The 23,271-nt window shown below is 43.6% G+C and overlaps 1 protein-coding gene across 1 annotated transcript in view; it reads right to left on the bottom strand.

The window, feature by feature from the left end:
• Positions 1 to 23,029, bottom strand: part of SNX31 (sorting nexin 31) — a gene marked incomplete at its 5' end in the record, with an annotated part of 29,915 nt that extends 6,886 nt beyond the window's left edge. The window contains 9 exons of the mRNA XM_084279880.1: positions 310 to 402; positions 933 to 1,002; positions 2,854 to 2,941; positions 4,604 to 4,694; positions 7,917 to 8,027; positions 14,633 to 14,697; positions 15,788 to 15,902; positions 22,815 to 22,889; positions 22,964 to 23,029. Of these exons, the coding sequence (XP_084136006.1) occupies positions 310 to 402; positions 933 to 1,002; positions 2,854 to 2,941; positions 4,604 to 4,694; positions 7,917 to 8,027; positions 14,633 to 14,697; positions 15,788 to 15,902; positions 22,815 to 22,889; positions 22,964 to 23,029 (774 nt within the window). The remainder of the gene's footprint in view (positions 1 to 309; positions 403 to 932; positions 1,003 to 2,853; positions 2,942 to 4,603; positions 4,695 to 7,916; positions 8,028 to 14,632; positions 14,698 to 15,787; positions 15,903 to 22,814; positions 22,890 to 22,963) is intronic.
• Positions 23,030 to 23,271: the final 242 nt, after the last annotated feature.

The raw sequence follows: 23,271 nt of genomic DNA, 5'->3' as shown, positions 1-23,271 counted from the left end.
CTCACACAATTTTTAAGTCATAGCTTCTTAGATATTAGGAAGAAATTCTTCCCTGTGAGGGTGGCGAGGCCCTGGCACAGGCTGCCCAGAGGAGCTGTGGCTGCCCCCTCCCTAGCAGTGTCCGAGGCCAGGTTGGATGGGGCTTTGGGCAACCTGGGCTAGTGAAGGGTGTCCCTGCCTGTGTCAGGGAATTGGTATTGGATGGGCTTTGAGGTTCCTTCCAACCCAAACCATTCTATGGTTCTAGTATCATTGCTTCAAAACCCACTCATTTGCTATGTTTATTTTGCTTTTAAAATACTATTTTACCTTTGCTTTGCTTGCATTTTTTTGTAGACGTTCAAGTTCTTGCACCTGCCCTTCTGTTGGTTTAAGCCAATTCCTCTTCACTTCCTGGATTGCCTTAGAAGATTTTTTCCGAAATAGCAAAGCAGTCAGAAAAAAAACTTATTGATGTATTTCCTCTCATACTCAGAAACAACTTTTTTTAAACACAAAAACCCAAAACCAACCACAACAAAACCCCTAAACACAAGGCCTTTGATTTCAGGACAATTTAACTGTAACGTGTTCTTTCCTCCTGAATTGATAGTTTCCAAAGCTAGTACAACTCAACACACCTACAGCTCAGAATTTGAATGCTGCCATATCATGGTACAGTGTCTACAGACAGACACACACATACATTTGAAAACAGAATGGACAGACACCTAAATAAGTCTTTTGTGCAATACTTTTCCCATAAACAAAACAATTTAGGAGAAACAAGCCCAAAATATGACCAGCAGCAGCTATACCCAGCATTTAGAAAAAGGCAACAGAGCTGTGTTAAACATGAACCATTTACAAACATGTCAAAAATTTATGTAAAAGGTTGATATAATGTAAGAAAGTTCACTTTCAAAATTTGTATTATAGACTTTTGATTTTACCTGCATATACAACAAATTCAGTGAAGCTCTACAATCCATCAACAGCCTATCAAGTGAAGGATCCATATACCTTTTCCATGCCAAGGAAAAAAAAATAGAATAATAAATTATGAAGACACATTTCTTAATATGGCATTTTGATTTTTGAGTTAAATATGATAGGAGCCCAACCCAGAATGATCCCATTACTTACCATATAAAAAACCTCACCACCAAAAAAAAGCCAACTGAACAACAGTTATGCCATTGAAGTGTGTATTATGCTATTTTTTCTATACATTGTAGCAGAATGGAAATAAAACTGCAACAACTAAAGTCAAGTTATCAGATCTTTCCACTTTGATTTGGGTTGTACCAAAAATAAGAGTTACAATTTAGAACCAAGTTTTCCCTCCTCCTTTTCTCAAGCAGCTAGAGGCCTGTCTACATAAGAGTTGGCAGGGGTCTCAGAGCATCCACTGCCATGCTGCAGTGCTGACACACAAGACCCAGCCTTTAGCTAGTCAGCTGTGATACCAACTGCTGTAGAACTGCTGCAGGATCAGGTCAGTTTAGCCACAAAGTGAAACCTTGATCCAAGTGCCATGTTGGAACAACTAGCTTAAGCCATTTTAAAAGCAGCTTGGGTACCAATGACAGTTCCAAGAGACCAGCACAGGCTCACACTGCACAGATGATACACCTCCTGTGGCACAGGAACAACCCAGGGACTGACATTTCCTACCTCTGTGCTTTGAGCCAGTGCTCAATGGAGAAGTGTCTATTCAGACAGCCCTGGCTTAGGCCCATGCCCTGCTTTCATTAGGCTGCTAGCATCTCCAGTTTATAAGGCACATGTAGGGAAATACAGAAAGCTTTGTAGATGCCAAGATCCAGTCCAGTAGATTTAAACCAGACAAGTTATAAGCATCAAACAACAGGTTTCTGTGTAGCTTCAAGCCAAGGAACCTGCTTTGCTGCCACCAGAAGGCATGGTCTGTTCGTCCTCTTTTACTCCCAACAACAGTCCTTGCTCTAACACTCATCTGGTGCAGCCAGTGCAACTCACTAAGCATCAAAAATATCTGTTCTTTTTACCTTTTAATGTATGCAGAAGTAGACCAGACCACAAGGACAGCAGCAAGCCATTAGACAGCTCAGCTATAGGGCCTAACTGCACCCTGAGGACAGCTTGACAAGCAGAACTTTGGCACCAGACTGCCTGTCCCCAGGGTTCATCCTCACCTACAAGTCAGCATAACTGCTTGCTCCACAACAAACAAGACTGGGGACTGACTCAGGCCAAAAATAGGCCAGCAAAACCAAGTAAAAGAATAAGCATCCAGCAGCTTGGTTTTAATGCCAGAGAGCTCACCAGCCCAGTTCACCATGTCTGCCCACACAGTCCTACCAGCGTAAGGAGGAGCCTGAGGTGCAAGCAAATGAAAAGGGGAAAGTGCTCCACTGCTGAAGTCAGACCACTAACCAAGAGAAATGCTCAAGCTATGCCCTCAGGTGTTTTGTGCATCAGTATACAGAAACAAGTATTTTACATAAAACCTAATCTATCTCTGCCCAATTTCCAACTCAGAACTCGATGTTCTCTTCCATGCTGTTTACAGGTACGTTCCCATTTGTGGTGACTGCATTATGCAGGTGTACAAATTAGGAGGCAAGCAGCCACAAAGCACCTCTCTATAGATTCCAAACAACAGAAAGAATAAATAGCTAGCAAGGGACACTTCAGGAATACTGCAGTGATGCAATTTTAAACACACAGCACCAGGAAAGCAGTCACTTCCAATGACAAATTGGCCTCAGAGGAAAATGGTCAAGCTGCTGACGCTTGAAGACTTAGTAATTAAGTCATCCAAGGGATTTCTTTCTCTGTGTGTAGCAGTTGCCATGTATCTCACTAGTTCATCTTAAGCTTCTTGCTCACCATTTTCTGATCCCAAGCTTACAGTGCAACTCTTTCATGCTCTGAAGACTCACATAAGGAAGTTCAAAGTCTGCAACTTTTTTCACCACTGGCAAAAGAAAAAGACAAAGACATGTGGTGAATATAAATATTGTCCAGGGAGGTCGTGGAGTCTCCTTCTCTTGGAGACATTTAAAACCCACCTGGACGTGTTCTTGTGTGACCTACTCTAGGTGATGCTGCTCAGGTGGGGGGCTGGACTAGATCTTTCAAGGTCCCTTGCAACCCCTGTCATTCTGTGATTATATGAATATAACTAATTACCTTCCTCACTTCTCCAAGTCTAAACTTACATCGCTCTGTTACTTACAGAATCTCTCTACTCCCTCATGGTCTTACAGGATATCCTCTCAAAACACAGCTAAGCAATATAGATGTTTCTGCATTTAAAGGACATATGGATGCAAGCTTCCAGGGCTGATGCTTTTCTTGGATACAACACTAAAAAAGAGGGTTGTAACTAGCATACTGCAAGAAAAGCTTATCACTATTTAGCAGGCACTACTTTCCTGAGCACTTTTTTTAAAAACATGTCCAAAAGCTCAAGTCTATAAACATTTATTTCTAAGCCAATGCCACAACTGAGCAGAACACTTAAACATGGGATTTTAAGCTTATGAGTAGCTAACCATCTTTTGGCAGTGGACTGTGGGTTACGTTTGGACTTGGTGTATTCGTGAGGAATGTCAACAATACATAGGAAAATACAGATTTTTTTTTTTCAAACAATTACATTTCTATGCATCTAATTATTTCACAATACAAGGCAAAAACAAATCCATCTGCAACTGCAGTTAAAGAATATATAAAACATGTTACATCAAAATATATCTGAGACACAGTCCTCAGGTCAAGGATTCTGCATACTCAGAGATAAACTTTCTCAGCCAGAAAGCAGGGGGCAAAGAAAGAATTAATAAAACGAAACGAAAAAGACAGAGACAGTAAAGACCCTATCCCACAAAGCAAGCCTGAATTTACTACTGGACTTTCATCTTGAAAAGGTTCCAAAGAACATTAAACATCTTTATGCAAATGAGCAGACTGAAAAAAGCTAAATGACTTGAAAAAGGCCACACAGAGAGGCTGCAACACCAAGCTTCACTCCACTTGACAGCAAAGACTGTTCCCTTCTCTGATGTGGGCTGAGCCTGTCCCAGCCCCAGGGAAACAGGACACCAGCAGCCCAATGAGGACAGAAACTCCCCTTCACATTTTCTGACCACAACCCTCATTTACAGCTTGCTCAGTAGCATCACGGTTAAACTTAAGCTTCTATCAGTGAAGAAAGGAAACCTGTCATGATATAAAGGAAAGTAAACCACGGGCATTGTTTATACACGTAACAAAAGTGTTTCCTGTCCCATTGTTAAACTCGGCACGTGAGCTATAAATTCAGAACTGTTTTATGTAGGTATGGCTGTGACTAAATGCCTACCCAGAAGTTCCCATGGGGTAAAGTTGCTCTGTGTCTTGCAAACTGGAAGGGACCTGACACTCATATGTGAAAGTCTCAGCCCTGCACCACACTATCTATTGCTGTACTTAGTTCCCCACTACCTCTCTCTGCAAGCCGTATGGGGAGAGTGCTTGAGGGGCTTTATCAGACAGCAGAGTCTTTCAGCCTGAGCAGGCTCATGGTTCAGTCACTGCAGCCACCAAAAAACACACCTCCAAAGGCAGACTCAGTTAAGCACCACGTGGAACTTACCAGAGAGCACTCCGTCGTCGTGATCTTGAAAGAAAAATAAGCTAAAGTATTTTATTAATTCTCTTGGTAGCCCCATCTCACAGGATGCAACCTTTAAAAATAAAGGAGGTCAGAAGCTTAGCTGTCCATTAGCATAAATAAGGAAGAAGTGTTCAATACCTATGAATGTAACTTAATTGGCATTAAATTTTACTTAGTCTCAGTTAACTGCCCCGTAAAAGCAAATAGAACCATTCCCATAACACAGTATTTGTTTGGGAGGAGTTTCACAAGCTTCAAAGGAACATTAAGATGTACTAAGATAGAAAACGTCTTCTACTTTGCCACATATTTAAGTATCCTCTAACACAAGGCATCTGCCTTGGTATTTCACATCTTTACTACTAAATCCTCAAATCCTGTGGTACAATAAGCTCTGCATGCTCTGACCTAGCAGCACTGCTCACAAGCATCACAAATATGCATTTTTACAGAATTTGTATATTTTCTAAGCTGATACAGAGTCTTGCCCCTTAATTGAGAGCATCAGTCTTGTACAGTTCTACAATTCTGTGCGAAGGCTTCTGAGCTCTATTGAGCTTTCATTATTAACAACACATAAGGAGGAAAAGAAAGTTCTATCCAGATTGACATGTGGATTGTTTTTAACTTGCTGTGGCCCCTCTGAAACAGGGCAGAAGTAGCACTGAAGGAAAACACAGAAATTATTTGCAGGACCAGCTGCACAATGGAATAGCAGGGACAGAAAAAAAAAGTCTGGCAGAGGTGAGCATGGAAACTGTTCAGATTGGGGTGACTGTCTTGGTCTATAAATACATATATATTTAGGACCTATATATCATATATATATATATGATCAAAGCATAAGTTAAAGCAGCTATAAACTAAAAGAACACAGTGCTATCAGAACATTACATTCCTAAATTCTGCAGTGACCATAGTCTCCTGAGCATGCTCAGGGAGGTGTTGTGACAACCATAAGAAAACTCTCCACCCCTGAAAGTGCTCCTGTTGTAACTCATCTGGCAGACTGTGCAGCCTGTCAGAGAAGTCATGCCTTGATCAGAGATGCTGGCCTTTCTTTGTCTGAGCACAAGGTGGGTGTACTGGTTTTCAGCCTTTTTCCAAAGGATGCCAATCCCAAAGCACTTGTATCTCCGTGTCACAGTGACTGCCTTGTAAACTCACTTGTCTCCACAGTTCAGAATGGTTTTGTCCAGCTCTATCAGCTGTTTTAAAAAGCAGACACGTTTGTACATAGAGAAAAAGTAGACATCAAGCTAATTACAGGCTGGGAAGAATTGTTCCAAGTTAAACATATTAACAAGGAAAACCTCGTGAATATTAGGGCTGTTACCAGAGAGGGCAGCAGAGCATAAAAATCGCTTGCCTCACACTCAGTTCAGACGCCAGGTACAATGAAAGAAACTTTCAGAAGTCCAAACACAAAAAGACAAGAGTGAGTATTAGCAGCACCATCTTTCATTCTCCTGTCTCTATGCTAAAGAGTCCCCACAAATTACTTTACAAAATTAGCCAGAGCTTCAGCATGTTACCCCTTAGTAGCATAATACTAAGCATACCAGATGGCATTTCCCAGGAATGACAAACACAGATCTTATTCAGTAGGATTTTGACTTATTTTATTTCTTGGACCAAAACACAAGCTGCTGTATGCTGCCTGAACACCAGGATATTAGGGGGAGAGGGTTGCAAAGTCTACCTCCAATGCAGAAGCACAGTGAACATGGTAGCACGTTTACAATGACAAACACTAAATAACTTTTATCTGATCTTTAAGACCACAAGAGAAGAGGTCTGCAGCATTTCAAACCTCATTGTTTCTTTAAGTGCCACATAAACACAAAACATGTAATACCACTGTCTGCCTTGGAAGTTACCTTGACCCACTGCAAAACTAACAAGTTTTTAAAATATTAATACCATAGGCTTGATAAAGTATATTGGCAAATCCTTTCCTTAGGAGGCTTGTACAGGGACACTATCTAAAAACGTCTCCTTACTATTTCTACACTGTTAGTACCTACTTCCCTCTCCCCCAATCAACGCTCCAATCTTCCTGCCACCCCCAACACTATCTTCAGCATTTCCCACCCCACAAGTCTCCTGTTGCAAGGTCTAAGGCCAACACTGATTCTTACCTTTCCCCTGGAAGAACTAGTCCCAGCATTGCCCCAGGTGGTGCAAACCCCATGCCAGAACAAAGCCAGTGAGGGGTGACCCTGCATTATCCAACTCATGGTAACTGCTCACAGATGCTGCATGTTCTTCAGTCAGACTAACATGTCAGCTTGACACAGGAGGGTGAAGATTGCTCATAACTATGTCTGGCTGAGAACTACGCACACAAACTCAGATTGTAAAGGCACAGCAGAAATACAGTACACAATTTCATGTACTAGGAAAGGAAATTTCCAACTTCCATGACAAAGAGTCCCCATCTGGCAAGTGTATGCTTGGTTATTGCTGTTAATATTAGGAAATGAGAGCAACTGAGGAAGAGGCTTCAGCCTTGCTCACACACACACACACACACACACACACACACACACACACACACACGTGTGCAAATACACCAAACACACAGAGCACCACTGCTGCTCTTCCTCTCCAGGCAGGAGGAGGGAACCCCAGCTGAAAATTTCAAACAAGCCAGCCAGTTGTGTAAACAACACTTGGTTGCTACTGGTTTCAAAACGTAACTAGCAATTGTTTACTGTATGTATTACACCAGCTGTTACTGACATCAGAGCCACAGTGCTCGAACTGCGCCAATGCTGCAAACATCAGGGGACACTAAACAAGCAAAGCAGCAGCATACAGGGGAAAAAACCCAAACCATATCACTTGCACAGCATGTGTTAACAGCACTGCACCAGCTAAGGCGTGGGCCATGACAAGGGCACAGTTTCTGACTACAGTGTTCAAGCACTTTCACCCACACTATGCTAAACCAGAGGGAGGAGTCCCCATAAAGAAGAGTGTATACTTTCTGATTCTATCATATATTAAGGAAACCTGAACTCAACAGCCATATGCCATAGAAGCAGAAGGTACATAATAAGAAGAGGTAAATTATGAGCAAATATAAGACCCAAAAAAGTTCATCTGCAAATTCAGTAATGTCTCCCACCCCTCTCACCCTAGTACAGTAAACCCATTAAAGACTACAGAAGACACTCTTGTGTGTCTTAAAAATGGGGAGGTTTATCCTTTCTTGACTGAAATTTTCTTCACTTTTGCCCGCGTCTTGCAAATGGAAAATTTCAACACAATTCTAGAAAACCATTACCTCTAATATTCTTTCTGCAGTGTCTGATGTCTGGATATCAAGTCTAAGGTTGCTGCCATCAGCGAGGTAAACATCCAAAAAAGCTCTCTGGGTTTGGATCTTAAATGTATCCTGTAAGGTAGAAACAGAACATAGTTGTATTGCTTTCCATATTGCTGGAGTCCTTCCGAAGATGTTGATGCTCCATTTCCCTATTTACTCAATAAAATAAACAATTGAGATTACTGTTTACTCAACAGTAAACTACTAGAATTACTGTTAAAGCTTGCAGAAGATAAAAAATAAGCAGAACAGCTGTGGGAAGATAATGCAAAATTAGAGGGTCAGTTTGATGTTAAGATGAGCAGAGGTTACCTAGGTCTGTCTCAGTGTCTGTAGGAACGATGCAGTCTCTGTCCTAGAAGTAGAGACTCAAAAAAACCCCCAAAGAGGTGGATAAACAGCTGTACATGAATATTCAAAGCCATAATCTTGCCAAAAGGAAAAAATGCATCCCTGTACCTATAAATAGAAAAACCTCCAGTGAGAATAATGAAGCTATGGTATCTCAGTATACCAGAACCACTGCTACTGGAATACTGTGCAGCACCAGTGCTCACGGTTCAAAACCACCAAGAAACCTGAAAGCATTTAGGTCATGAGAAAATAGATCTCAAGTAAGTGAGCTCAGAGAACTGTCTTGTTTCTAGACATAACGAAGTGGTGATTTGCAATCTGGAAAGTACAGAAGCCAAATCCATTGGCTGTGAGATGACACAGTCAAACTGTAAGTAAAGCATACCTTTCTAGCAGTGAGGTAGCACACAGGAATGGGGTGTTCTCCACTAGTTTTATACCAAGAACTTGTTGTTCTTAAGCTCAAGCTCAGGAAGCCCCATGTCTGGCTATGCATGTCAGTTACTTGTTTCAAGAGGATGGAGAGTGGTTTAAGAACTCCCTTAGGGATGCATCTAGATGAGGTGGCAAAATCTCATCACAACTCCTCTTCCTGTTGCCTGCCCTGTATCAGAGGATGGCAGTGGTCCTTCTGGCATTTTTATCAGAAAGAGGTATAGTATTTCCCTTGAAATTCACAGTGCAAGAAAATGCTGTAGTTGTACATACTGCATGCAACTTTAAATTTTAAATTCTTTTCATCTTTGTTAACCTGGTGGAAGCTACGTGAGACTCCCTGGGAGCTTTGAGGTTTCAAGCACTCTCAGTACCTTGCTGCAGAATATTCATGGTGCCTGTATATAAGAGCATCACCTGACTTAACATCAGCAAGAAAGGGTGGCTAGGCTGACATTTATGCTGCGTGCTACATCACTCCTCTCTGGGTACCCTGGAGAACATGCTAGGATGTATGACTCCTATTAATTCAGCTCAGTAACATTTTTGGGGTAAGACAGACCACATTTTCCAGTAAATATGGTTTAAGAGTTATTTCAAGGTAAGATCAAATGCAAACAAAAAGTGTTTTCTTCCACAACATCTAAAAATTAAGAAAACATTGTCAAAAGTCTGTAGAATGATATGTGGGGAAAACGGTCTTGAGGAAAACCAAACCAAAACAATCTTTATTTAAACAGACTTCCCACAGATTTCCTTGACATCCAATATTGCACCTAGCTACATGCCTACACATGTTTGCACATGTTAAAGAACAAGAGAACCTCTTCAAGGCATTAGCCAATGCCCTGTCTGAAGTCCTCAGTGTGTGAAGGCTCACACGCTGCAGGAAGCGCTTCTAGGAGTGGGCTGCTAATACTGCAGCTCCCACAGGGAAAAGATGTGCATCTACTTCTACCAGATCCTGGCTGCTGCTCCTGCAGCTTTCACAGCCTGGGTACAGGCCACCTCACCCACCATGGCAGCCCAGGGTCAGAGACACAAAGGTCGCTCTACCCTTCTGCCATTCAAAGGGAGTCACACCTCACAGCCCCATATCCTATTTGCCACCTAACTACTCAGCAATCATGAGGGGCAGGAAAGAAGCATGACCCAGAATTTCACCTACTCCCAAGCAGTTTGAGTTCAAGAACACTCTGCAACATACTAGTAAGCTGATTAATTTGAGGATCGGATCTACAAGAAAGGATGCGTTAAAGAGCATCCCAGTCCCATCTGGAATGGTCACATTAAGTATCAGTTTAATTCTTAAACTGGTGGTTTCCAGAGTTGTCTTAAAGACTGTTTTAATTTCTCTTACTTGACTCTGCTGAACTACAGGCACAGCTTCTGTTCATGGTCTCAGAGACAAATGCTGCACTTCCTTGCCTACAACTTCCAATTACTCTTCTCTCAACACAGCAACAACATGGCAAACAATACGAATTATCTTGAACTGTTGGGTTTGGGGACTTCTCCTGCCTCCCCATTTAATCACGTGGTTTTGCCCCAGAAAGCAGAGCTGTCCATGCCAGAAACTCCATGCATTGTTCAGTGTTATAAATATTTGTGTTTCACCTATTATAAGCAAAGTATTGTTGAGACAAAAAAAAAAAATTACTTACATAAAAACAAAAGGAGGAAACAGTGCATTCTGTAAGCAGGAGAATACAGTGTTAAGTGAAGAAATACAGATACAGACAGTCCCTAAAACAATACAAGAGAACCCAGCATAAGTTTAATACAAATACAAAGGAAAGAACATTTATCAGTGTTAGCAATAATCTATACAGTGGCTGCACATGACAATCCCAACCACTTCCAAAATGGATGGAAAAATACTTTTAAAAGAAATTGGCACCAGTGAGTCAGAAAGGTTCAGATGTTCTCCCAAGCTGCTAGTTTAGTTTTGGTAAAAGCAGCACAGTCATTGTCTCATCTATTCAAAACAGGCACCGACATTAAACACACCTGTGTTTTGTCAGCAGCACATGCTAGCAGTACTGCTCATGCTTCCTACTTTTCCATTCAAGGAACATGCCATGTAACTAGAATTGTGTCCCTTGTACCCCTGAATATCACTTACTTGAATCTTCCCTTAACGTCGCCACTATTACCTGGGGTAAAATCTCCTGAAACACCTAGAATTGCTGCCAACTCCCCACTTGCCTGTCCCAGTAACTTAAAGCACAGTTCAGTCCTTGATATAACGCAGGATAATACAGAGACACACCATGATTTCAGACTACATTCAAGGATATAGAGGAGCTGCATTAAAATTAGACTGATAGGACTGTATGTGCCTGCTCATACTGCCTTTTTCCCCTGATGAAAAAGAAGCCACAGCACAGCTGCAACAGTCTCTGCTTGGTCACTGGCCAAGTTTGCAGGGTTTGGAAGAGTAGAGTGGTAAGGAGGTTATGGGTGAGGTTGTTGAACTCTTCTACACAACAGTGTTGATAAATACTTCAGCAGTGTTCACTTTAAGCAAAGCATCCATGGTGCCAAGCTGCTTCCCAATGTGTTAGGAGCTCTGCTGTCCCCTGACAACTTCTCCCATGAGATTAGGTTAGCCAGAGCACACCTTCTACAAGGATCAAACCATAACAACCTATGCAACAGGTAAAGGGGATGCTGGGCAAAACCAGGGGCCTGGAAAGCAAAGCTAACCTGCATGGGCTTGCCCCGACTTGAAATGTTTGCCCTGTTAGATATGATCAGGGGGATATAACTGGTCAGTGTGATGCTGAGTGCTGATACAGATAAGTCATGTTCACCACTGTCAGGCAGCTGCAGTAAAGCCATGGTTCTTGCACAGCACTCCCACTCCAAGGAGTGCAGGCACAACCTTCACAATCCCATTCAGAGGCAAAACATGGACCAAAAGAGTCTTAATTTGAGTTTGATTTTTCCTTTGCATCTTATAGTTTAGTCAGTGGCATATACAAATATCTTCAGCTTGAAGATTGAATAATGCTGTTTTTAAGACAAGCCAAGAAAATGAAGCAACTACTAGCAGACTACCTGAGGACAGTTATAGTCTTGAGTCTCAGTGAAAAATACAAACGAGGGTGAAAATAGTCAGTAGTATAACTTTTAGGGGGAAAAAAAAACCCTAACCACAAGATCTCATTCACCTCTGGATTCCTATCTTCTTCTATTCAAACTAGAAGTTTCCATTATAGAAACTGCACTGGCTTTCCCTGCAGACAGATCTGTGCTCAATAAATAGCTGTGGTGGCAGAAAAATGTCTGACTGCTTCCTGTTCATCACCTCTTGCAGTGCAGCCCCCCTGCCACTTCTACATTAGAAGGCACATTGCTCATATAGGTGTGCACCAAGTTGTTTCAGGTAGCCAATGCTGACTAGTCAAAGCCAGTCCATGTCACTGACTAAAAAGGAGCATGCTATTTCATCATGTTAATGATGTTTTATTCTTGAATCATTCATTACTCATCCTTGCAACATAATACAAACAAGGAAGTTTGGGGGGATGCCTGGTCTTTACACCAAGTAGCAGTAACGCTGAAGCCCTGCTTTCACTCCTGAGCAGCATGTAGGATGCTAAGTGCTGCCTACACATCTTCAACAATGGGCAAGGAAAGAACAGTACAGAGCTGCTTTAAAGATGAACTTCACTCCTGATCTTTCAAGGCTGTTACAGAAATTTTGTCACTCTGCCATAAAACACCTCGCAATAATACAGGCACATGCACAAAGCCAGTTTGTTGAGTAAGACTTTTTAATAACCAAAATGAATACTTATTCAGCTGTCAGTTACGCCACTTGAAGGCACTGTGCACAGCTAATGACAGTGGATGCACTCCTCTCTTTCAGTTATTTGATCTCATAGGAGTTTGTTCTTTACCATAATGAAAGAATACGTAAAGCACTACTACTATTTGTATTATGAAGCAGTAATTTATGTAAGCACAACCATTATGAATAAAAAGGCTGGAGAACTACTATCTTTGCCAAGCAGGAAGCTTAAACATCATGTATGAAAATCCATTGTATTGTGGAACAGAAATTTGGGTTCATTTTATGTCCAGAGAATGCACTGACCTTGCACTAACATTTAAGGTCTAATTCAGTGCCTACCTTGAATTCTACAAAATAATTGACTGCTTTTGGCAGCACAGTCATCACACGCCTTAATAAGCACACACACATACATCCATAACCTTAAATCAAGTAAGCAATATGTAATGTACTTATCAAGTGAACCCTCTTCACCAAAAGGGCCTGCAGTAAAGAAAAACCTAAATGTACATCACTTCTGCTGGTATGTTAAAAGAAATCCACAATAATAGCATACCAAAAGAAATCTTTAAACATTTCAAACAGGCATTTTGCAGAGTTATTTCCTGCAGAACTTTGTCAGAAAGTCAGGTCATGGCATTCGAGGGCAAGTTATAGGCATTCCTGATTAATTTAACTTTATTTAGTAGACCTGTTATCAGTCTAATCAAGACTAATTAAGACTCAGCAGTAATTGCCAAGAGTTGTCTTTAAGGCTATAACAGGCATTGGATCAGAAATAAAGAGAGACTGTTTCTCACAAAAGAAATCCCTAATCAGAAAGGGGCTTTCCATTCAACTATCTTGAGCACTTCACTAGGTCTGAATTTAGAGACTGTAAAAAAAACCCCTATCCTTTTAGTTACAAAGTACATAGGAAAAACCTTCCCAGCATTTATTAGGAGCACTTCTTCACACTACTTTCTGCAGCCCTTCTGAACTCCCCTTACGTACCTTAATCACACACAAGCAGAGACCTCTCAAGTCACAAAACTCTTGCTTGGTCCTTCACAGCTTCCCCTCTCTGCAAGCATGCTTACAGCAGCACCAGCAGCACAGCAACCCACTGCTGTCCTCATAAGAACCACAGCAGCTGGAGAGGAGGTAAGGGACATATGGCACCTTGCAGTAGTCAGACACAAGCAAGAACTATCTGGACTCCAAGTAAATTCAAGGACCGGGTGCTACACTAGGCCAGGACTAAGCAGAAAACAAATACCCTGTTCCTTAGGAGTGCTCATTACTTCCAGCTCTGCATCATGCTAACTGAACTCATCAGCTGTCTGGTTGAAGTCAGTCTGCATCCAGGCAGCATGGACAGAGTTTCCAACCATTTGCAAAAACAGATAAACACACCTAGGAGTCCTTCAGGAGTTATGACTGTCTTCTGATTTTACATTTATGACAGAGTTAGCATTACAGCAGATAGTAGATATGCTTGTAGAATTAGATGATTATTTTCTCTTCTCCCCTCCTACTCTCTTCCTCCAGCTGCCCATCCCTGCCAAAGAAAGATCACATGCATCATGGATTTCAAAAGTCATCTAGGTTGCAACAACCCAAACACGTGCCAGATTCTACCCATCACTACAGTTGGAAGCTAAGAGAACGTGACATTTCCACAGCAGTCATCAATACACTTATCACCCCAAAGCACTGACACTACCAAAAAGCATTTACAGTTGCAAAATCCAAGAATGTGTGTAATCCTCCTATTGAGCTCTCACAAAGACTCTTCTGGGAACTGTTTAGAGGCAAAGGATTCATCAGATACACCACAGGATATAAAAACAAAGCAAATAGTTCTTTCCCTGTGAGGAACAAGTCTGTACATGGACAAAACAATAGCAATACTATTATTATTGCCACCCAGGCTTCACAGAGAGCACTCTGTCATCCGAACTTGCTGCTTTACAAGACAGACCAATATGCTAAGAACACAAGGAGAGGAAGATAGTAAAGGAAGCCTTGAACTCAGGAGGTAGGATAATGTTTCAAGTCTTTCATATAAACAAACTATTTGGCTGAAAAATGCAAAACTTACCTGCTGTAGCTTTCGGAAAAACCCTATGAAGGCATCACTATTGGTAATATTTGAATCCAAAGTAACTGAAAAACAAGAGGAAAACAGGGATGGGGGACATCAAACAGTCAAAAGATGACATTGCTGGCATGTAAAAACAAGATGCATTCAGCATGACTACTGGTTAAACTATTAGTGCTGCTTTACTTATCCTTCAGTATCAGTACAGGTACCTTTACAAGCCTGTTAACTCACTGAAGCCATGAATGCTGCAAAATACATGTAAGTGTTGCTATTATCCTAAAGCAAGGCAAAGTTCTTGGCCACATAAATCCATGGTTATTCATGGCCAGGAGCTCTGAAGGGAACTGTTGAAAACTCAAGTGAGAAAGACAAAATCTCCAAGTAAGATTTTAAAGACTAATCTTGGGTCTGCTTTGTAAATTTTGGCACAAAGTATTGAAGCCAGAGGCTACACAAATTCTTAGCTCATCCCCTTACACACCCTTCTTTTTGGGTAGTTGAGATGAGTTTTGGGGTTTTTGTGTTTATTCTTTATTATTATTATTTCTTGTCTTGTGTGAAGCTCACAAGATGCATTCTGAGGAACTCACAGACCTGGTTTATAGCACAACACATTGCACCTGAGATTTAGTTTTTCTACAAACTCTTATCTTGTTATAATTCTCACAAGTCTGCCTGGAAACCCTTCAAGGGAAGAGGTTTATACCTAGTCCAGTTCCATATTACACTTCTACCAGTCCAAGTGGCTGTCTTTTCTGCCTTTTACCCACCAGCCATGAGTTCTCACACCCAACCCCATGTTAGCTCTGGCAGTTGTGAAACTGGGATGAGTGGCTCAGCTCACTGATCCACAAGAACAGAGGACAGCCAAACCACAGGCTGCCACCAGAAGGACAAGATGGTTTTAGTGTGAAACTGCACCCACCCTCACATTTTGGGAAGTCTGCAGCCTCTCCAGAAGATAGATATGTGATACGTTGATGTTCTACAGCCAGTGAATTAATGGACAAGGCTGCCACACTTAGCCCTAGCCTTTTAGTCACTCAGCTCAGTGCAGAAAGTAAAGCACTCTACTGTTAGAACAGTGAGCACATCCTTAAAGGTTCAAGCCCTTCTTCTGATAGCAGATCATGTTTTTATAGCCAAGCTTACCATTCTGAAGGTACTGCTCCAGCTGAGACCGTCTCTCATCTGCCATCGACTTGGTCATTGACAGGTAAAACTTTGGAGGGAAAGAAGGCACAGCACTCCCAAAAAGCTGCCTCAGCTGCAAAACAGCCAAGGTAAAGCTCTGCATTAGTGAAGTGAAGAAGTATTCATAGCGTCCAAGGAGCTTCCAGTGCTGTCTCATTTTGACAAGACAATGTGATGGCCTGCTGAGGGTATGGGGATACCCACCCAGCACCTCCCTGATTATCATCATGGCCCACACCAAGAGCAAAACCTTTGTCTGGACAGACACCAGAAGACAGCCCAAATGAGCAACCTCTTTGGAAGAGTTTCTCATTTTTACACTTACCACTCCTGAGCTCCTACTCCAAGTCAGAAGAGTAGCATTGGATTAACCTTATCAGCTAGGTCTCATACACCTCATGGACAGACGTCTCCTCTGCCTAAATACATCCTGACAGGATTTCTTTGATCTGTACCCATAGAACTTTTTAAGACCTGATAATGTCTATGTTGACTTGTAGTACCCTAGAGACTTTTATTATTTTGTCCAAGAGAGGTAATATCTTTTATCAGATCATTTAAGATTGTTAGAAGAAAAAAAACACCACAGAGAAACAAAACAAAACCCACACCCAACAAAAAGCAGAGAATCTTTCAGGAACACAAAGTGTTTGAAAGCTTGATTCTTCCTTCAGCTATGTTAGCTGGCTTGTAAAGGAATAATGTCTGTGTATAAAACCTATCTCATTTATAAACAGATCTCCAAGGACTAGAAAACCACAATTACCTTACAATAGCACAAGATAGTTCCAGTATAGGTTTGGGCACTAACTGGTCACCTAGAATTGTAAAAATTCTCTGCTACAAGCAAGTTCTCAAGAGAAGGATGAGCTATGTTTACCTTCCCAGTACACACATTAGTAAACACAGCAAAATGCAGTGAGTTTGTCTGGAAACATTCCTTCACCTGAATCAAAAGACTATGGCGTGTGATCAGTAAAGTGAGACTCCTATAGCATGTTGAGACATTGCTACTGATGAAGTTTTCACCACTAGTATTCAACTTGGCAATTAATGTCACTAAGTCCTGTGAAGGATGACACTTTCCCTCCAGCTGCAGCTGCCCAAGCCTTTCACATGACTCCAGCAGCTGAAGCTTGAAGAAAAACCCCAACCTATTACTACTGCAAGAATTATCAATACATTTTCCTGACTGTTGGCTGAAAGCAGGTGGGAGGCATCCCCTCACAGCTCCACTGTCCCTACACTGGCAACACACTACTGTTTCTGAGTTCTTGATTCTCAGATACATGTGAATCAGACACACAGCACAGAAGAATTTGATAACACTACATGCTCTCCTTTTGTGTAAAGCTAACAGTAATGGCTAGTTTGGAGTGCTTTTTATCTTCAAAGTCCCTTCACGTATGTGATCTTCCCCCAGGGAAGAAAAAAAACATTATCTCTGCTCTACAGGCAGGCAAACTGAGGAGATACAGCAAAAAAACCTGCCAGAACTCAGAAAGCCAGAGCCACACTAACAAGAAGGTCCATCCGCTGTCCTCCCTCTGTGTTCAGGCCATGCCTCACCTACACAACACTTATCATCAGCTTGCACAAGCAGACACTCTGGTGTACTCCAAAAATACTTAATTCATCTCAGTACCGACTGCTTGGTAAGTTCCTTGAAATGCAATTGTATTTCCTCTGGATTTGGGATACATAAGAGAAGCTTCTCCCAGCTGATTACACTTTCCCATCTCAAAGAATTACTAAAAAATGCCCATAAACTTTAAGTGTATATTTGCATACAGTGTTGAAAGTCCACCAGACTATCAGCCACTAGCATGAAACTTCAGTCTAACACAACAAAACTAGCCAAGTGTTCAAGTCCTTGAACTAGGCTGTATTTTAAATGCAAGTCATCAACACTGTACCTGGTGGTGCAAGGTGCCAACTGCCTGCTGCTCTGCCAGGTCAACACCCCCACAGGATACAGGTCCCCTACACAAAATCTGCCTCTGACCATTTTATTCATCAAGGCTTTGGGTTTGTTTCTGCAATGTAAAGACACTCAACAGAGTACAGACATCTCAGCCTCCAGCCAGACTGGCCTGTGCACTGGTATTTTTCTCTTGGCTGGACCAGACATCTACTTCCAACCATCCTGCTTCACAAGCTGTCCAAGGAAGGAGAGGGCCCTCACCCTTTGACCTCTCTGCATGCCAGCCTCTTTGCAGACACTGTGTGCAGCTCCTGTCAGCACCACAGCAGCCACCTGGACCTATTCTGCCCTGCCTCACTCACTGAGGGGTACAGCTCCACTTCCAGGTCCCCAACTCAAGAGGCAGGGAAGCCCACAGGAGACTGGATTACAAAACCAGGCTTAAATCTGACTTTGCTGGAAGCCCAGACAGGATGTGCCAACCTGGTGGAAGAGCTACTTGTCCTTCCTCCAAAATTTCCACCTAAAAGAGCTACAGGCCGAGACAGAACAGCTTCCTTAAATATGAGTTTTAAGTTCTAAGAGCTAATGTCTCCAAAAAGGGGAGTAAAGACACATGCCATAGCTAGTACTGTTTCTTTCTCATCTTTCTCCAATAAGTACTCTCCACTTCCACAGGAGACATCATCAGTTTTGAAGTGTAGACGACCAGAATTAATCATCTCCTACTTAGTCTAATCCCATAGGTTTGCTTTTTGGTGTCAGGTCCTGCCAATGCTGTCTAGACAAGCTATTTCACCCAGGGCCATGCTCCATCATAGGTGTACAGATGCCAAAAGTCAGACAGAGCACTAGAAACAAAACTGCCAACCTGGAAAAAATAGAGCAGCATTGTAACTATAAAGCTATTATGTATAGATTCTATACAGTATGAACAGGCCTCTGGGCATTTCCTTCTCAGTTACCTGATTAAATATTTTTAAAAAAAAGGAGACACCATTCAAAATTTTTAAAATTCTTAAATACATTTCATGTAAAAATTTATCTGTCCACACAAACTGTCCGAGCAGTCAAAGGTATGAGGCTGCTGTGGTTTACGACTGGCTAAATGAAGTTTAAAGAAACCTATTTTCTATATCTGATTCCTTTTCACAAATTGTTTTATTCAGTGTTTCCAACAGCGATTTGTACCAACCACAGATGCTGTTACCTGGCTCAGTAGAAACCAGAATTACAACCAGAATCCATCAGTGTTACATTTCACTCTCAGCCCTACAGAGGACACTTCCTATTTTCCCCCTACCTAGAAGTACACAAGGAATACTCCAACAACTGCAAGACACAATGTGTGCTTGTCAGCCCTACAAGAGAACACAGGTTTGTTGTTATTATGTTTGTTTGGAGAGGGGATGCACTAAGCAGCTGCCAAACTGAAAAGCCAAATACAAACATCACAAAGGTGGGGACCAAGGAGAGTCTGTGCCTTTAGCAACTGTTTGGTTTAAGGTATCAGCAACATTCTTAGTGCACAAATCACTGTCCAGGTGATCTCAATCCCCACTCTAAAAGACCTGTCACTTGTGGAGAGGTAATGCTCTCTTGCAAGAACTTGTGAGCAGCGTAAAGACCCACATCTTTATTAGGGGGGTCCTGGTCAGCATGTAGTCCCCACAGAAGTAATGCCAGAGAATGCTGCTACAGGACAGAGCACTGCACAGCTGTCCTTGTGTAAACCTAGATCTTTAAAACACACATCCACCTGCCATGGATGCTCCTGCTGAAGCTGTTTGCAGTTATTTGTGGAGAATGGCTACACAAGTCTTAGTCCTGCAAGTGCAGACAGTGAGAAATGCTGCCCAATGGGTATGGGCTTCATCCTGAACAAAGGGAAACTGGTCCTTCCTACTGCTAATATTTAATACCTAAATACTCCAGACAGAAGAGGGAATGAAAACTGGATTTCCCACAACTCATGGGGTAATTAAAAGAAAGGAAAAAAAGGAGAAGGTAGAACACCTCTGGAGCCTCTTACAGACAATACAAAGCCCCATCTCCCAGAGGAAGGTTGAGTAAATCCTCAGATTAAGACAGGCTCTTTCTAGCAATCCACAGCCAAGTGCCCATCTTCACAAGAGGAGGAGGGCTGAAGCTACACTGCTCTCCTCAGCATTTCTGCCAGGCTTGCCTAACCACCTCCCCTACAAAGAGAGGCTGGGGGAGCTGGGCTTGTTCGGCTTGGAGAAGAGAAGGCTGCGGGGGGACCTCATTGCAGCCTTCCAGTACCTGAAGGGAGCTTATAGGCAGGAGGGGATTTGACTTTTTAAAAGAGCAGATAATGGCAGGACAAGGGAGAATGGACTAAAGCTAAAGGAGGGAAGGTTTAGATTAGATATTAGGGGGAAGGTTTTTTACAGAGAGTGGCGAGGTGCTGGAACAGGCTGCCCAGAGAAGTAGTAGATTCCCGGTCCCTGGAGGTGTTCAAGGCCAGGTTGGATGGGGCCCTGGGCAACCTTGTGTAGATCCAGGCTGGAGGTTGGTGTCCCTGCCTGTGACAGGGGGGTTGGAGGTCTATAATCCTTGGGGTCCCTTCCAACCCAGGCCATTCTATTATTCTTCTAAGCAAAATCTCTTTTAAGATATCACTCATGGTTGTTCACACCTCTCTCTATACCATTTGCCTTGGATGCTCAGTTTAAAGCTGTGAGTTTGGAGGTAAGGCACCTAGGGGTAAGGAAACATTGCTCAGTAGTATGTGTGCACCTCCCCATTCAACACTGTATCCAAAACCTCACATACTGTCCTGCTGCCTGTGACCAGCTTCTCAGCAGCTGCTCCCTTCGGACAGTCCTTTTGTAGCGAACAACTGCTCTAGGAGACAGCTAGGAACTGAGTTGGGGAGTATCAGACAACAGAAGCACTCTTGGAATACAAAGAGCAGGAAACTGCACAGCAGGAGAAGAGGATCAGGTAAGGCACAGCATCACGACTGAAAATTGGGTCCCAATTTTGTATCACAAGTTAGGAGAGGAGCTTGTAGAGGTCAAATAGCAGTGCTTTGGAAACAGCTACCCTGAAGGAGATCAGAGGCACAACTAGTCCTGCATCACATCCAACAGAGACCAAAGCCAGATCCTCCAGAGCAATGTTCAAGAAATACCATCAAGTATAATCACACAGAAATATGTCCACAAAGGAAACATTTCTAATTCACATCCTGCATCTATCACATGCAATCTGGTGAAATGACTGTATCCTGGAGTTTAAGGCTTCTTGTGCATGTGCATTTTTCTAAGAGTCTAACACAGTACTTCAAGTAAATAAGCAGAATAGGATACAATAATTATAAATGAGTAACTTCACAGAAGTATAGGGAAGACAATTAAAGGACAGGAGTGTAGTTGTAAACTTCAAGACCAAGTATGGCAGCTACCAAGAATAGAAATGAAGGAATTAAAAATAAAAATCAGCTAATGAGTTGTAAAACCCAGCAAGAGGCAAACTGCGTGTTACAGAGGATGCAGAGAAATTAGAGACTTTGCTGAGCATTAATGAAGTTAAAACCTCTTGAGCAAGAAAGAGTAAGCCTTAAAGAAAAAACAACCACATGCATAAGCCAGTTTGTTAGTTCACACGTTATCCAAAATGCTCCATTAACTAAAGCAAAATATTACTGTGTGAGCTTCTACAGGGAAAAGAATCACAGAGCTGGGGCACAAGAGCAGACCTCAGCAAACACTGCTTCCCATGGCAGCCCTGCTGCTGACTCAGCTGCCTTTTAGCTGTGCTACATCAACTGCTTATGCAGACACACAAAATTGGGAGATGGACTGATCCGTATCAGGGGTTACCTGCCTGAAAAACTCTTCTGGAGTGGTTCCATCACTGCAAGAGAGAGCACAGCAAGAAAGATGCTCCTTATTTTGGCAGCCACCAAACCCACTACCACAAGAAGTACTTATCAAACAGGGTGCTAAAACATGGTTGTCAAGGCAGATGAAGGCTGCTCAACTGGGGTAACAGATGCATCTAGACTAGCAGAAGAACCATGAGATATTTTGCTTGGACCCAAGGACTGGCAGAGGCCAGAAAGATCAGGGTAGTGACGAGAAAGCCCGTAACCACCCTGCCACCACACAAAAGCTCAATGTCACATGCTCCCATTTCCTAAGAAAACCAGAGTAAAGATAGAGGGGAAAGGGACAGAGGCAAGTTGGGAAAAAAAAAAAAAACCCAAAAGCAGAGATAGAGATAGACAAGTGGGTTCACCCTGAAATAATCCACCTCAGTTAGCTGGGACCATGCATTATCATTTCTTATCATCCACCATTTCTTGGAATACTCCAGCCCTGTGTTCCAGCTGATTTGTAATTGCCTAGTAATTAATTGCCTGTGTGGAAAGGGTCATTCCTGAAGTATGTGTTTAGGCAATTTGGGCCAAAGGATCCAACACTTGGATAACCCCTGTCTTGCCAAAAGCCCCCTGTAACTGGCTGTGCCATTTGCCTGACCTCTATACACTTTTCTGGAGTTGCTCGGAGGATTAGAGACCACAGCAAAGCAGTTGCACCTCTGACAGAGGCCAAGGGTAAAAGGGACTTGGGAGCCTACAGCTGCTGCTTGGCCAGTATTTCTCACACAGCCACTGCCACATCTCGTGGCCGTTTTTTGGCTTTGCCTCTCAGCTGCTGCTGGATTCCACCCCACAGACAAGGGTGACCCCCAAGCAGCAGCTCTGCCCCTCCAACAGCACTGCACTGGGGCAGGGGGGAAACCGGGCAGGGTGCGAGGGCAAGGGCTGGGACCAGGAGCACCCCCCCCACCCCCCCCCCCCCGGTGCCAGCGCAAAGCCAGGCTTTGATAACGCGGATCTGGGCAGGCACGGCTCGCTGCCCCCGCCCCGCATTAGGCCTGTGAGGGCCGGGAGAGCCCCTCCAGCTCCACGGCCGTCACAGGAGCCCGGCCCGGCTGCGGGGCCCGACGGCCGCCCGCACCCAGCGGGCTGCCCCCTCCCAGGCTTTCCGGGGTGCCCCCGGCCCTGCCCCCCCCCCGGCCGGCCCTCACCTGCGCGTCCCAGCGGCGGAGCTGGCTGTACCGCGCCTTGCCGAGCAGGAAGCCCTCCAGACACACCGAGTACAGCTGCAAGCACACCGCCGTCAGAGCAGCGCACAGCCCCGCCAGACCCCGCCACCCACTCCCCAACCCGCGCCCACCACGTAGCGCCCCCCGCCCTTCTCCCGCAGCTCCTCGGCGGCGGCGATGCTGAAATGCAGCTTCATGGCGAAGCCGGGCCGGGCCGTCCCCTCGCGGCAGCGGCGCGGCTGAGGCAGCGGCAGGGGAGGAGGCGCAGGTGGAGCGGGCGCAACGCCAGAGGGCGCCGCCGTGGTGCGGGCCGGGTGCTGAGGCGAGGTGAGCCGAGCCGAGCCGATCCCTCCGGCGGCGGCTTTATGTGAGCTCCCTCCAGGAAAGGGCCGGAGGGGGCGGTCTGTCTTGCCCCGAGGGGACTCGTTGGGGCGGGGGG

Source organism: Gallinula chloropus (assembly GCF_964237585.1).
Source record: "Gallinula chloropus genome assembly, chromosome: 2".
Taxonomy (NCBI): Eukaryota; Metazoa; Chordata; class Aves; order Gruiformes; family Rallidae; genus Gallinula; species Gallinula chloropus.
The sequence above is the reverse complement of the archived record's forward strand: the minus strand, read 5'-3'. Positions and strand labels throughout refer to the sequence as shown.